The sequence below is a fragment of the Parus major genome, chromosome 28, assembly GCF_001522545.3.
Source record: "Parus major isolate Abel chromosome 28, Parus_major1.1, whole genome shotgun sequence".
Taxonomy (NCBI): Eukaryota; Metazoa; Chordata; class Aves; order Passeriformes; family Paridae; genus Parus; species Parus major.
In genome coordinates, this window is record NC_031797.1 from 4184652 (window position 1) to 4199173 (window position 14522).

Below are 14522 nucleotides of genomic sequence, written 5' to 3' on the forward strand. Positions count from 1 at the left end.
TGGGAATGGGAATGGGATGGGAATGGGAATGGGAATGGAATGGGAATGGAATGGGAATGGGAATGGGAATAATGGGAATGGGAATGGGAATGGGAATGGGAATAATGGGAATGGGAATGGGAATGGGAATGGGAATGGGAATGGAATGGGGATGGAATGGGAATGGGAATTGTCCCCGGCCAGAGCTGTGTTCCCTGCCCAGCTCCGTTCCCTTTTCCCTGGCACCCCACAAGGGCGCTGTTAATTAGGCCGCTGTTAATTAGGCCGAGCTGTCCTGAGCCCTGCAGAGGTGGCAGGGGCAGCCTGGAAGCAGGGCTGGGAACAAAGCAGCGCCGAGGGTTTCAAAGGGAGCAGCGGGAGAAGGGCCCGGCTCCCCTGGAATTGCTGCTCCGCTGGGAATGGAGCCGACGGCGCGGCCGGAGCTCCAGGCTGGGGTCAGGAGGGGACGGCGCTGGAGCCGATGTGGAGGAGCCGTGGGCAATCCTGGCACCTCCCTGAGGGTCCCGTTTGGTTCAGAGCTCCTCCAGACCCCTCGGACCTGGAAATCAGCTGGATTTGGGATGTCCCGGGAGAATTCCGGGCTTGCACCCTTGGGAAAAGCCGTGGGTGTGCGGTGGCACGGAGCAGAGAGAGGATTTATGTGTGTTTTATTCTGTGTTATGTGAAGAAAAGCCATGGGCTGTGAGGCCCACAGCACACAGGAAAAACGGGGATTTTTGGTTTTATTGTTTTGTTTTTCCACGGAGCCAAAGAGCAGAACTGAACTCCCAACTGACAGAGCTCAGAAGGAAGACCGAATATCTCCAATGTGCTTTTCTTTTTAAAACTATTTAATTGGACAAAATGCTCCTTAACCTCCAAGATTTTTCTCCTCAACCTCCAAGATTTTTCTCCTCTGGGGCCAAGGCAACTTTTGGGTGTGAAGATCCTGGGCTGGGCCACCTATTCCTTCAAAAATCCATTTTTCCTCCATTGTCTCACTCGAGTTACACTAAAACCAGGAAAACCAGAAAAGCGCTTTTTGATATTTCCCCGTGCTGAACCACACCTCCATCTCCCCGAAATGAAGCCTGAACCCCAATTATCCCGCGAGGATAACGGAATTGGGGCAGGAATTGGGGATCAGCCCCGGGAGGAGCAGCGAGGTGAGCCCGGCTCTCCCCCAGCCCCTCCTCGGAGAACTTTGGGCTGGAGAATGTTGAGCTGAGCTACTCCCACCGCCCGGGCCCTCCCCCTGCCCGATCAGGCTCTACCTTTTCTCCTCTCCCCAGGACTGAGCCTCGCAGTCCCTTCTGCTCTGCCCAGACCTCCGCTAAACAAAGGAGCTCTGGGCACATCACCAGCTCCAGCACTCCAAGGTATTTCACCGCTTTCCTCCTCCCTCCGGAGCTGCACAGCTGATTTCTTTCTCTTTATCCGTTCCTTTCTCTGTTTCATTGTGTCTTGAATACTTTATTTTTTTTTTTTTTTTTAAATTGATTCGGTTTCACACTCCCAGGCTTGCACTGGAAATGTTTTCCTGCTTCTTTCCCCCCAAAAAATCTGATTTTTAGGGCTCGGTTCTCTCATTGCTTTCTCGGTGTCTTTCTCAAAGTGGGGTTTGCTGGAATTTCTCAGCGCTGCAAAGAACTTTTGGAGGCTTTTATTCCATTGAAGCTGCGACTCTCTGGCGGCTGTAAATGACTTTTCCATGCCTGTGCGAGCTCTCCGGGAATGTCCCGTGTATCGATCATTTGTCAGGCTCCTCATCCCCCCGCGGGGAAATGGATGCAGCTGGAATTCCTTGGCTTTAAATCGCCGGAGTGCCACACTTTTAATGTTTCTTTTTGCCACTTTTTCCCCGTCCTTGTGCCCCGTTCCTGGGGAGCTGCGGGACAGGGAACACTTCTCCTTTTGTGTGTCTGGAGATAAGCGGAGCCCGGCGCGGCTCGGGGGGCTGCAGGGAGGGCAATTTTCTTTGTCTCCTTTCCCCCTTCCCACTCTCCTCACTCACTGCGTTTGAAACCTTAGAGCCTGAAAAATTCCTGCCCTCAAGAGCTGAGACATTCCCAGCTGGGACGCCGGGAGCAGCGAGGGAAATTGAGCTTTTAATTATTTCTAATTATTTTTAAAAGAATTTTTAGGGTTTGGGTTTTTCTTTTTTTTTTTTTTTTCTTTTTTTGTTTGTTTTTTGTTTTTTTTTCTGGTGGGGTTTCTTTGTTGGGATTTTTTGGGGGATTTTTTTGTTGGGTTTTTTTTTTGGTTCAGACACATTTTCTGTCCTGTCTGGGCTGATTTTCGAGGCTGGGCTGGCCCGGGAAAGCTGCAGTGGGAGAGCAGGGGGGACAGTCAGGGGTGGCTCGGGGGCCTCTCCTTCCCCACCCGGGGCCTCTCGCAGCACGGATTGTTCCCACCCCGGGCCACTTCCAGGACGATTCCTCATTCCTGGAACACCAAATTTTGGGGGTGTCGAGGTGAGAGCTGCATCCCGAGCCGCTGCTGGCCGGCAGGAGGAGGAGGAGGAGGAGGAGGAGGAGGAAGGATGGGCTCCCCGCGGGCAGAGCTGGGGGATTTGGGAATGTTCCCCTGGGGATGGGGTTGGATCCTTTTTGGAGCCTTTCCCCCGGGATTTCTCATCTCCCCGCTGATCCCAGCCAATGTCCCGGGGGGGTCGGTGCGGTGCCAGGGGCTGTCCCCATGCCGGGACAGGAGTGTCCCCCCTGCCACGGCCGGGCCGGGAGCTGCCGGGTCCCCCGGAGCCAGCAGGGCTGTGCGATGATGCTCCAGAAACTCCAACTGCTCTTTCCTCACCTTCTCCTCTTGCCCGGAGGACTTGGGGCGCTCTTTGTTTCTCCATCAGGAAAATAAAAGTGAGGCACAACCACAAGTCCTGGACACCTCCTGCTTTTCCAGCTCTTGGGAAAGAAGGGTTTGGCAGCGGTGGGGGCTGGCAGAGGGAACAGCGGGGGGACTGAGCCCCCGCACCCGCTCCAGGAGGGGCTGCCTGGGCTGATCGATGTCTTCAAAACCCGCAAAGTCCTTAAAAATCTATTTCCCCCTCTTTTCCTTCCAGAAAGGGACCTCCAGGACGGGTCCTCGGCACCCGGGGGCTGCTGCCAAAATCCATCCTCCTCCTGCAAGGGCAGCAGGGACCCTGCGGCTGGACAGAGCTGTCGGGGGACGCTCGGCTCCGGGGCCAGCATGGGGGATTTGTGGCTGGCCAGGCTCCTGCTGGGCTGCTCGGCCGTGCTGGCCGTGGCACCGGCCCGGGGACAGTACGAGGGGGACTTGCAGACAGACAGATTCGCAGCCTTCGAGGAGAGACCCCCGAACAGGGTGAGGAGAAGGGGCCAGGACTCGCTGCGAGGGTGAGTTGGAGTTCTCGTCTCTTCGGTGGAGCGGATTTGGGGTTGGCAGCAGAGCACACGGAGCTGGGCTGGCAGGATTGCCATTCCCCGAGCTCGGGAAGGAGCTGGAGCTGCAGGAGAGCGGCTCCTGGCACCGGGGACAGGCAGGGAGGATCCCACGGGCACCGAGCTCCCTTTGGGGTCACTCACCTGCAGGGACTGCAGAGCCCCCACACCCTCCTGCTGCGTGGGTTTGTCTTCCCCGCGAGGGTGGGCACGGAATTCCCAGACAAGCCGTGGATTGTCTGTGGATTTCCCATCCCTGGAGCGTCCCAGGGACGGTGGAAGGTGGCCCCGGAGGGCTCTGAGCTCCCTTCCAGCCCAAGCCATCCCGTGCCCGGCTGTTCCCACGTCCCCTGTGGGCTGTTGCCAGCTCGGGATTTGTCCCTGGAGTCCCTCCGGTCCCCGCAGCTGCCGGGAGGGTTTCACCCCTGGGCTCTGCTCGGTCCCTCGGGGCAGCTCCTGCTCCTCCCCAAATTCCTCACCTGAGGAGAGCTCCGGGCCCAGCCGGGCTGAGCTCGGCTCTGCTGCTCCCACACGGTTCCTGCGTTATTTGAAGTTATTTATTTGAAGTTATTTGAAGTTATTTGAAGTTGTTTATCCCGCTCTGCTCCCGTGGGCAGGATCCACACGCGGGGCTGGGCAGTGCCCGAGGCTCGGGAATGCTGAGGAGCTGCTGGAATGGGGACACGGCCCCCAAAAAGGGCCGGGTTTGGGCCGTGGGGATGGAGGCATCTCCTCCTGGAACGCTCCCTCCTTTCCCTGCCCTCTGGAGCTGCTGCAGGAAGAGAAACCCCCCGGGAGAAGGGCAGGGAAATGTGTGCGGCTGGAACTGGAGGAATCATTGTTCTCCTGCTCCCAGGGAGGGATTCCTGGTGGGCAGGGCTGGAGCTGCTGCCCCAGGGCTTCCCAGGCTCCCTGAGCATCCCGGGGTTGTGTCCATGTCCCTCCTTCCCAGCCCTTCTGCTGGAAATCTCCCTCTTTGAACCCCCTGTGTCCCAGGGTCTCGGGATGAGAAATGGGATTTGTGTTAAATAATGCTCTGTTGGCCTTGGGGAGCAGCCCCAGATGGCACCAGGCAGCCCCAAACCCCAGGGATTCCCCAAAATGGTGCTGGACCTTTGTCCCTGCAACAATTCTGGGAAGTTCAGTCATGGATCAGCATTGGGAGGATGGACTTGATGATCTCAGAGGTTGTTTCCAAATTTAAGAATTCTGGGATCTTCCCTGAGCTGCCTTTTGCTGCGTTAAGGCCTCAGGATGCTTTGGTGCTCTGGAATTTCCCCTTGGTGAAAGCAGATCGGTCACAACTCCAGGTTTGGTTCAGAGTGGCCAAAGGGGTGAACCAAGGGGGAAATGTCAACAAAGGTTGGGGTTTAAATCTTTAAATCTGGGGTTGTTCCACAATGTGGGCACGTGGGTGACCTTGACAACTGCATTTTGAGGAATTATCTCTTCTCCAAAGCCACCCAGCGAACATTTCATGCCATTTATCATTTAACAGCTCAGGACACCGCTGCAAATGTTTGCTTTGGCTTTGCCTTCACAGCCCTCAGCTTTCCCTTTCAGGGAGATAAAGCAGCTCCAGCCCAGGCTCTCTCCTGGCCTGAGCCTTCCCCCGGCCCCAGCGCTCGCAGGAGGAATTTGGGCAGAGCTGGAATTAAAATCCAGCTGAGCTCAGCTGGGCTGGACTGGAGATTCCCTGGGCACTGAGGCTGCTGAGAGAGGGTGCAAAGGTTTGGATGTTGGGTCTGGATGGAGGAAAATGGCCAAATGTGGAGGATTTGCTGTTGGATTTGAGGGTGGAGCAGTGCAAGGTCCTGGCTCACCTTCCCAGGGCTCCTGCACTGCCTGCAGCTCGATTTGTCCCCTGAAAGAATTTGATTTCCCAAGGCGAGTTAATCGGAGTTTGCCCTTCCCACTCCTTTTATTCCAGCTCCCAAAATCCTTTACAACATTTTCCTGCCATTCCTGGAGCATTTTATCCATGGCAGAAGTGTTTTCCTTCCCCAAACACCTGGTGAGGGACAGACACATCCAGGGACTCACGGGACAGCCACCAACCCTGACAAGATTTGGATTTTTCCCTTTTCTTTGGGAATTTTCCCCTTCCCTTTGGGAATTTTGCTGGGTTAATGGTTGGGATGATCCCGAGGTGTTTTCCAGCCCTAAAACTCCTGGGATTTATCCTTGACTGCTTCTCCTTTTCTCCCTCCATCTCCAAATTCTGTTGTTTCCGCAATGGGGTGGGAAAGCAGAGCCCCCCAGAAGTTCAGAGAGAGAAATGGGGCTCAGGTGACTTTTTAGGGAGTTTTTTTTTAATCTCTGGGAGATGAAAACACCCAAACATTGGTTCAGTTTCTCTTAAATATCACCCACAAGTGGCACAAAGCATTTCCTGTGGGTTCTGTAGAATCCCGGAGTGGTTTGGCTTGGAAGGACCTCAGAGATTCTCCAGAATCCATAAAAACCTCGGGACTGGGAGGGAGGAGCTGCTCCTGCTCACTCCAGGTGCCCAACACGAGCTGTCCCTGCTGCTGTCACTTGGAGACACCTCGGGAAGAGGCTCCAGCAGCTCAGGCTGGAGATTGGGGCTGTTTCTGCTGGAATTACATTTATTTAGAGCCCATTCTCCCCAGCCTCCTTCAATAAAGGGGAAAGTATGAAATAAATGCAAAGCAGGGATTAAATGCAAAATAAACAAGCCTCTTATCCAGCCCTGCTTTCCCAAATAACAATTAATAAAGGCATGGGGAGCAATAAATCCCAGCCCAGGCCCGGCTTTAATCCAGCCTTAAACTCATTAAAGGAGAGACAATTCCAAATGAGCCTGTCCTGAAGACAAATCCCGTTCTGGGCAGGATTGGGATGGGATTATTGCTTTAATGAAGCCTTGAGCAGTTTCCAGGAGCAGGGATGGTTGGACTTCCCAGGACTCTGGGTGTCCAAGGAAGGATAAAGGCTTGGCTTTAAACACATCTCATTATGTCAATAACAAGAAATAATTAATGGTAATTAATTATGCAAGTGAGGAGATGGGTGGGGAGAGGATGGGGAGGCTCTGTAGGACCCCTCCCCTGAGGGCAGCGCTCAGAGGGGACCAAATTAAAAAAAAAATTAAAATAAAAGGGAACAGGAGCAGCTTCCAGCTGATTCTGGCACCTCCTCATTTTCCACTGGGGAATGGGGAGGGAAATTCTGGAGCTGGGGATGCAGGGGGGTTCTCCAGAGTCTCCCTGAGCCTGGATACAGAGGAGAGGGAAAGCCACAGACGGGGCTGGAGCTGACTCTGGGGTGATGATAAAGATCGAGGACGGAGCTCCAGCACCTCTGGGTGCCCTCAGAGAGGAGCACAGGGGATCCCCAGCAGAATTTCCATCCCTGACCCTGCAGCTCCACCAGAATCCTCGGAATTAAAAAGATCCCAAGCCCACATGGGGACCTGGGGACCTGCTGGTGGCACTTTGAGGATCTCAAAGTCTTTCCCAGCCTCAGCAATTCCCTGATTCTCTGAACCAAGCTGCTCCTCAGAGGCACCAGAAGCTGAAATTTCCTAATTTTTAACTCAACCCTGGATTTCAGGCAGCCAGAACCCCTCATGGAGGGGGAAAAAAAAGAGCTTTAACTACGACTGAAACACTTCAAAAAACCAAATTAGCAAAAGAGCCCCAGATTTCCTCCAGGAAAGGAGAAACTGGAGCTCTGCCCCTGGGATCCAGCCACCCCTGGAGCACATTCCTGCTTCCAGCTCCACGTCTCAGCCTCCTTCCCACTTCCAGGGCTGGAATACTACGGACAACACCAGGAACAACGAGAAGGCAGCGCTTGGAAACCTCTGACTCGAGACTTTTGTTCCTCAGTTTTCCTCAGGCCATGATTTATGTTGTGAAATGGTTGATCTTGGCCCCCTGGCCGTGGCTGGCTTCTCTTGTTTTTGGCAGGGGGAATATTGGAATGGCAAAGGAATATCTGGCAGAGGAGCCAGAGGTTGTATGGGTTTTGTCTGGAAGTTTTAAGGGTTGCATTTGAAGTTTTGATTTATTTCAGAATTTAAGGAGGGAAAAAAAAAAAAAAGAATGGAAGGGTTGGTAGTGCTGAAAGTGTGAAGTAGTTCCTGGAAATCTGTTGGGTTTTGAGTTCTTTTTTCAAAGGAAAAGGTTCCTTGTTGGTCTGTAGGGGTTGAATTAAATGTGCACCAAAAAGGGAGATTTTCCTCCCATCACTCTGAGGAGATGTGGGAAAAACTCAATAAAGGGGAAAAATGTTCTTATGGACAAAGCAAAGGTGTTTAACAAGATTTTATAGATCCCCCTCTTGCTGAAAAAACATAAAATAGAAAATGATTGGGAATATTGAGCTTGAACCCAGAGCAGCTGGAACCCAACCCTGCACAGCCTTTCAAGGCTTTCCTTCTCTTTTCCCTCATTCCTTCGGTAGAACTGAACAAGAATAATTAAAAATATTAATTCCAGCTCCCAGGGGTGAGGCCCTGGAAGAGAATTCCCAGAGCAGCTGTGGCTCCTCCACTCCTGGAAGTGTCCAAGGCCAGGTTGGAGCAGCCTGGGGTTGTCCCTGCCCCTGGAAGGGGTGGATTTGGATGGGATTTAATCCTCCCAGCCCAAACCAGTCTGGGATTTTATGATCCCGTGTTTCTACGTGCTGAACTTGGAGTATTTTTTGTGCTGGCAGTGTCACACATCCAAATTTCTGTTGGAAGTTCTGAGCTTTGTGGCTTTTCCTCGTGGCACATTCAGCACCTCTCACCTTTAAACCCCAAACCAAAAAGAACCAAAAGTAATTGGAATTGTTGGGACTTGAACCCATTCCTGAAAGTCCCCAGGAGCTTTTTTGCAGAGCCAGGGACGGATTCCAGCTGGGAGGAATTCAGATCCCCTTTGCAGCACCTTGTCATTATCCCCACACTGGACAGGGGCAGCTCCGGCTTTTCCAGGCGGATTTCTGGAATTTTTCCACTGCAAATTCCTCATCAAACACAGCCAGGCCTGGGGGAGCGAGCAGAGGGCTCCTCAAAGGGAGAATTCTCGGCAATAAATCCCTTTGGCATTTCCTGGGGGGATCTGGTCAGTCCAGCAGGACACGGCTGCACCGAGGATCCCAAAGCCAGCATTGTTTGGGGTCTGTTCCCACAACCCCAAACCCCTCTGGGGTGGGGGAGACGCTTTCCCAAAGCCACCCTGGCATTTGGCAGCAGCTCTGGTCCCCTGTCACCCCCCGAGGCTCCCGAGCTGTCCCCAGCCATTGTCACAGCTGATCCCAAGGGAGCAGCAAAAATCCGGGCACGGAGCAAAACCAGAGCGAATCCTGAATTGGAGAAAAGATTTCCAGCTCGGATGGAGAGGTGGGATCATTGTCCCTGGAAAACCACAGGCTGAAGTCATCCACATTCATTTTCTTTGAGTTTCACAATGAGGGAAAGGGGGGCCACAAATAATCCCAAAAGAAACTTCCCTGTTTGTTCCTTAAAGAAGATTTTCCGGCTTCTTTTGGCACTGCGGATCCTCATTAACCTGGAATTGGGAAAATTGGCACTGATGAAGCAAAAAGTGTCCCTGGATGGTTGGGAAAATGGTCAATGGACATTATTTTAAAGGTGAACGAGTTGGGAATTGGCTGCCTCTGCTCCCGAAGGGTTTAATTTTCCCCACAAATTCTGCTTAGGATGAGCAACTTGAGGACAGAAGAATTTTCCAGTCAGGAAAGGGACAGGGAAGGTGGGAACTGGGAATTCCACTCTGCTCCCGCCCTGGAGGAGTGGGCAGAGCAGGAGAGAGAATTCATGGCTGGAGTCACACAGAGAACACAGAGAAAGAAAGGAAAAAATAGCTGGGAAATATTGGGATGTTCCCAAAATATTGGGAAAGCTGAATGGATCCCAGAGTCAGGAGATGCTGCTCGAGCAGGAGAGGGAGCGGCGGCTCCCCTGGAACCCGAGCCCGCAGATCCTCGGATTCCCCCAGTTTTCCTCCCTCTCCAGCCTTTCCCAGGATCCGGGAGCAGCCAGGACCGAGCCCTTCCCAGCTCCTTCCTCCTCCCGGGGCCTCATCCCGGTGCTCCCGGAGCCTTTCCCGGCTCCAGCCGTGTCCTGGAGCGGGGTTTGGGGGGCGGCTCCTCCTGCCGAGGTTTCCCGTCCGATTTTTCCCATCCCAGGGCTCTGTTCCAGGGTTTTTCTCTCTTTTCCAGAGTTTTTCCCTCTTTTCCAGGGTTTTTCCCTCTTTTCCAGGGTTTTTCCCTCTTTTCCAGGGTTTTTCCCTCTTTTCCCGGCTCCCGCTGGAGCCAGCGCATCCATTGAAATTCCCGCTGCCTCCATCCCTGCGTGTCGCCAGTCCCGGAGGGTTTGAGGCGATGCCCGGCGCTTGTTTCCCCTCTGTCCTTCCTTAGCATCCCTCTGTGGGTCACACTCACCTCATTTGCATAATTCTCATTAGCTAATGAGCCCTTTCAGCGGCACAAAAGGTGAGAAGGGACGATCCATCCATGGAAAAACGCCCGAGGGCTGCGCCAGCTCTGGGAAAAAACCCCGAGCTGAGAGGAAGGGAAAAAATCCTCTGGATTTTTAAGTTTAGTTTTCAATTTTTTAATTTTGTTTTTTAATTATGTCCTCATCCCTGGAAGGGTCCAAGGCCAGGTTGGACGGGGCTTGGAGCAGCCTGGGACACTGGAAGGGGTCCCTGTCCCCGTCAGGGGTGGAAACCCATGAGTTTTAAAGTCCTTCCATCCCAAAGCGCTCTGTAATTCCATGATTTTAAGACATCCCTTTTATCCTGACCTTCTTTCTGATGCAAACGAGGGATCCCAGCTCGTGTTTCCCAGCACTGAGCAAACTGCTGAGAACTCTAAAAGCAATTTTAGCCCAAATTTGCTGAATTTGATGTTTTTTCCCCCCCTTACAAACCAGCGTTGTCCTTCTGGAGTGATTGCTTTGGAATCTCATTCCCTTCTCCCTCTGGGTCATTCCTGGGACATCATTCATCCCAGCCCGTTCCGAGTGGATTCTCCCCATGGTTTATTTTGAAACGCTGCTAATTTTTAGCAGATGCTCAGCAAGGTTCACTCTGGGAGGAACAATTGGCTTCCATCTCCCAGGATCCCTGCATGAAATCCTTGGATGGATCCTTTTTGGAGAGAGCTGATTAAAACTACTCCACTTTATCCATTCCACTGAGCTCCCTTCTCTCCCGACAGAGATCAATCAATTCTTCCTCCACGGATTTTGACCAAAACCTCCCAAAATTCTAAGCAGGAGGAGGATGTCCCACAGGGAGCTCTTCCCTGCTCTCCTGCAGAGCCTGCATTTATCCAAAGGCATGGGAACAGAGGGAAAAACCCCAAACTGTGTTTGATTTTCAGCCCAAATGTCTGCGGCTCCAGATTCCATTCCTACTGCTGTCCCGGCTGGAAAACTCTGCCTGGAGGGAACCAGTGCATTGTCCGTGAGTATCCCTTTTTCCCTGGATCCACTGGATCCATCTGATCCATTTCCCTGCTCCCAGGGAGCTGCGAGCCCGCTGGGAGGGAATTCCCAGCTCAGGTCGGGGAGGGCTCCTGGGAATCCCCAGCTCTGCCAATCCCGATTAAAGCCGGGCGGTTCCAGTTGGTCCCAGTTTCTGAATTCAGCCTTTAATTCAATTTAATTTAATTTAATTCACCTCTCCTGAGGTGCCACCGTGTCCCTTGGCAGCTCCTGTCGGGACAGGAGGCTCCTGAGGAAGGGATCCCTCGTTCCCATGGAATTGGTGGGGACACCGCACACCCGCTGCCACCAGAGCCGTGTCCCAGCGGGAATTTCCATCTCCAAGGGGCCACGGGAGGATGGCTGAGATAAATCTCACCTGGATTGGGAGTTTTCCTTCCTGTCAGGGCTCTCCAGGGCTGGTGTCCCGCATTCCTGGGGGATACAGGGTCCCTGCCCATGGATGGGATGGGATTTCGGGTCCTTCCCCAGAGCTGCGCCAGCCCCTCCCTGGGGGATTCCTTTCCAAGGGATGAATCCAGAGGGGGTCTGAATTCCCGAGGAGTGATCCCAGTGTCCTTCTGTGCCCCCAGCAATCTGCAGGAATTCCTGCGGGGATGGATTCTGCTCCCGGCCCAACATGTGCACCTGCTCCAATGGACAGCTGTCCCCGAACTGCGGCTCGGCTGGAGGTGAGGGAATTCTGCTGCTGCTCCCGGGCTGTTCTCCCAAAGGGAACGGGATCCAATCCCTGCACTTCCACCCCGAACTCACTAAATACTCCGGGGTTCAGAACGTGTTCCGTGTTTTGGGGTGCTTTCCCTGAGGGTTTTTCTGGAGAAATTTGGATTTTGGAGCGTGTTAAGGTCTCGGCTGGAGAGAGCCATCCCGAGAATCAATTTTCCCTCAGTGCCCGGAGGAGCCTTTGTGATAAAGTGACCCCTCAAATCCACAGTCCGGGGGTGCCTGGGAGAAGGGAATTCCCGGGATCTGCTTCCCCAGAGCCGGATCTCCCGGCAGATCCCCCCTCGGCCAGGGGAAGCTTCTGGAGCCACCAGACCCCGGGAGCCAGGGTCCGTGTGGGAGCAATCAGGGAGGAATTCCAGGAATGCCGAGAGCTGTGCATCCATCTGGGCACGGTCCTGGCATTCCCGGGAGCCTGGGCTGCCTGGGAAGGGGGGCTTCGCTGTTGGGGGCTGGATTTCTGTGGAAAAACAGACAAATCCTGCATTCCAGAGGCAAGAAAAGCCACCGTGACTCCTCTGGAATAACAAAGGGCGGCGTTTCCTGCTCTGTTTCTTACTCCAGGGAGTAAAGATGCTTTAGGAGCCCTCTGAAGGGCTGGTTAGGTGGAGTAGTGAGTGAGTAGAGACCAAAACCCCACAGCTGACCCTTGGTAGAGCCACTGATCCCTTCCAATAATTTGTGGGGCTAATCCAGTCCAATCCAATCCTGGGAAAAGTTAATGAGGATGAGCTGTCATCCTCCTTTTCCTGTCATTTCTCCTTTTCCTGTCATTTCTCCTTTTCCTGTCATTTCTCCTTTTCCTGTCATTTCTCCTTTTCCTCTCATTTCTCCTTTTCCTGTCATTTCTCCTTTTCCTTTCATCCTTTTCCTACAACTTTGGCCTCTGCTACCCTGGCAAATCCTTGAAATTCCTGGTTGGAAGACGTTCTCCAACATTCCAGATCCGCAGGAGGCTCCAGCAGAGCCGGGTTTGGGCAGTCCCAGGTTGGACAGGGCTTGGAGCAGCCTGGGATCCCCGAAGGTCCCTGCCTAGGGAAGGGCTGGAATGGGATGAGCTTTAAGGTCCCCACCAGCCCAAACCTGTCTGGGATTCCCAGACAAATCAGAAGGTGATGGCACTTCAGGGATTTTGGGATCGTGGCAGGAGTCAGGAACGGGACCTGAAGGGTGTTTCCCACTAGGATGGAAATTCCTGGTTGAGGATCAGGGCTCTTCCTGTGCCCTGAACCCCCCGAATTCCCGAGCTCGGGATGTTCCCCTGCCATGGGCACAGCTCTGGCACTGGCCCTCCCCAGCCCCCTCTGGCTCCCAGATGTGCTGGAATTGCTTTCCCAGGAATGCCTGGGTGAGCTGAGGCTGCAGGGAAGTGTTTTCCGGATTGGAGCCTTTTCCCAGTGGGAACAGCCTCGTGTCTGGCGGTCCAGGCAAGGCTTTGAAGCCTCGAGCTCCGTTTCCTGAAGGATTAAACTCCCATCTAAATCTGGGCTGATCCCCGGCCGTGGGGCGGGAGGAAGACGAGGAGACGTCGGGACGGATCCAGAGCAGCCCCGGATCCGATGCCCAGCCCTTGTGCCGAGCACTTGGAGCACTGACACTTCCCAGCCCAGCCCTCCCTGCTGCCAGAATTCCCACAGATCCACGGGAATCCACAAAATCAGCCCCGGAATTCTCCCACTCGGACACTCCTGGACGGGCGCTCGGCCCCAGCTCTCCCCTGCCTGGAGTTGGTGTTGGAGGAGCCAAGGCTGAGCCTCCATCCCAAAAATCGGCCCTGGAGCTGCCAGATCCCGGCTCCTCCTGTCCCCAGCAGCCCCAGCTCTCCCTGCGGTTTTTGTGTCAAATCCACTTCTCACACCATTTGCTCTCGGAGTGCTCGCACCTTCCAGAGGAGGAATGTGTTGTTCCAGGCATTCCAGAGGGAAAGCTGTGTTAGTTCCTCACTCCTGAGCCCCAAACCTCCCTCTCTGGGCTGCTTTAATCCCAAATTCCTTAAAGATGGAGTGAGGAAACAGTTAAAGGCTGAGGACTTGGTGTCCACAGCAGGATGAAACTCCCCAATTTATTTATTGCTATTGTTTTCCTGCGGTGCCTCAGTCACATCCAGAGGGTCATAATCCAGTGGGAAAGCTGAGCTCTCACATGGAAGAATGGAGGATTCGTGCTTTTCTTTCCAAATCCATGAAAAAAATCCCTCTCCCAGTAACTGGATCTTGCCAAGGAGGCCACGTTGTGTTTGCAAAAGGAGGAGAAATGTCTTAAAGTTGGTGGTTTTCCTCCACCAAGGAAATTCCATCCCCCAAACTCCTCAGAGGGCTTTGATAGGGAGGAATTTGGAAGATTTGAGTGTGAAAAGGGTTGAAAATGGAGCAATAATGGAAAACAGTGATAAAAAGAGTGGGGAAATATTGGAAAAGTAGAAAATCCTGAAAGAAAAGATTGTGTCAGAGACAGGGAGACATGGGGAATTGTGCCCTGGGAATCCTGCAGGGAGGACAAAGCTGGAAAGGTTCGACTGGGGTGGATTCCCTAATGGAATAAAGGGATGGATGCCTTGGGATTGTGTGGAAGGAGGGTTGGGATGGCTCTCAGGGAAAGGTTTTCCCGAGGGTGCTGGCACTGGCCAGGCTCCCCCGGGACCGGGCGCATTCCCAGAGCTCCAGGACAGCCCCGGCTGGGATTGCTGGGCTGTCTGGAGCCAGCAGCAGGATCTGGGATCCCCGGGATCCCTCCCAGCCCAGGACATTCCCCGAGACGGGAATTCCCGGGGTGAGTCCCTGTCCCTGTGCCTGTCCCCAGTGCAGAGCTGCAGCGTGCGGTGCATGAACGGCGGCAGCTGCTCCGAGGAGTCCTGTCTGTGCCAGAAGGGATTCACTGGAACATACTGCGGGCAGCGTGAGTGTGGGATGGGAATAATGGGA

At 53.7% G+C, this 14522-nt stretch overlaps 1 protein-coding gene across 1 annotated transcript in view; it reads left to right on the plus strand.

The window, feature by feature from the left end:
• The first annotated feature begins 1266 nt into the window (after positions 1-1266).
• Positions 1267-14522, plus strand: part of FBN3 (fibrillin 3) — a 72682-nt gene continuing 59426 nt past the window's right edge. The window contains exons 1-5 of the mRNA XM_019009100.2: positions 1267-1358; positions 3053-3347; positions 10755-10837; positions 11451-11549; positions 14401-14496. Coding sequence (XP_018864645.1) covers positions 3181-3347; positions 10755-10837; positions 11451-11549; positions 14401-14496 — 445 coding nt within the window. The 5' untranslated portion in view covers positions 1267-1358; positions 3053-3180. The remainder of the gene's footprint in view (positions 1359-3052; positions 3348-10754; positions 10838-11450; positions 11550-14400; positions 14497-14522) is intronic.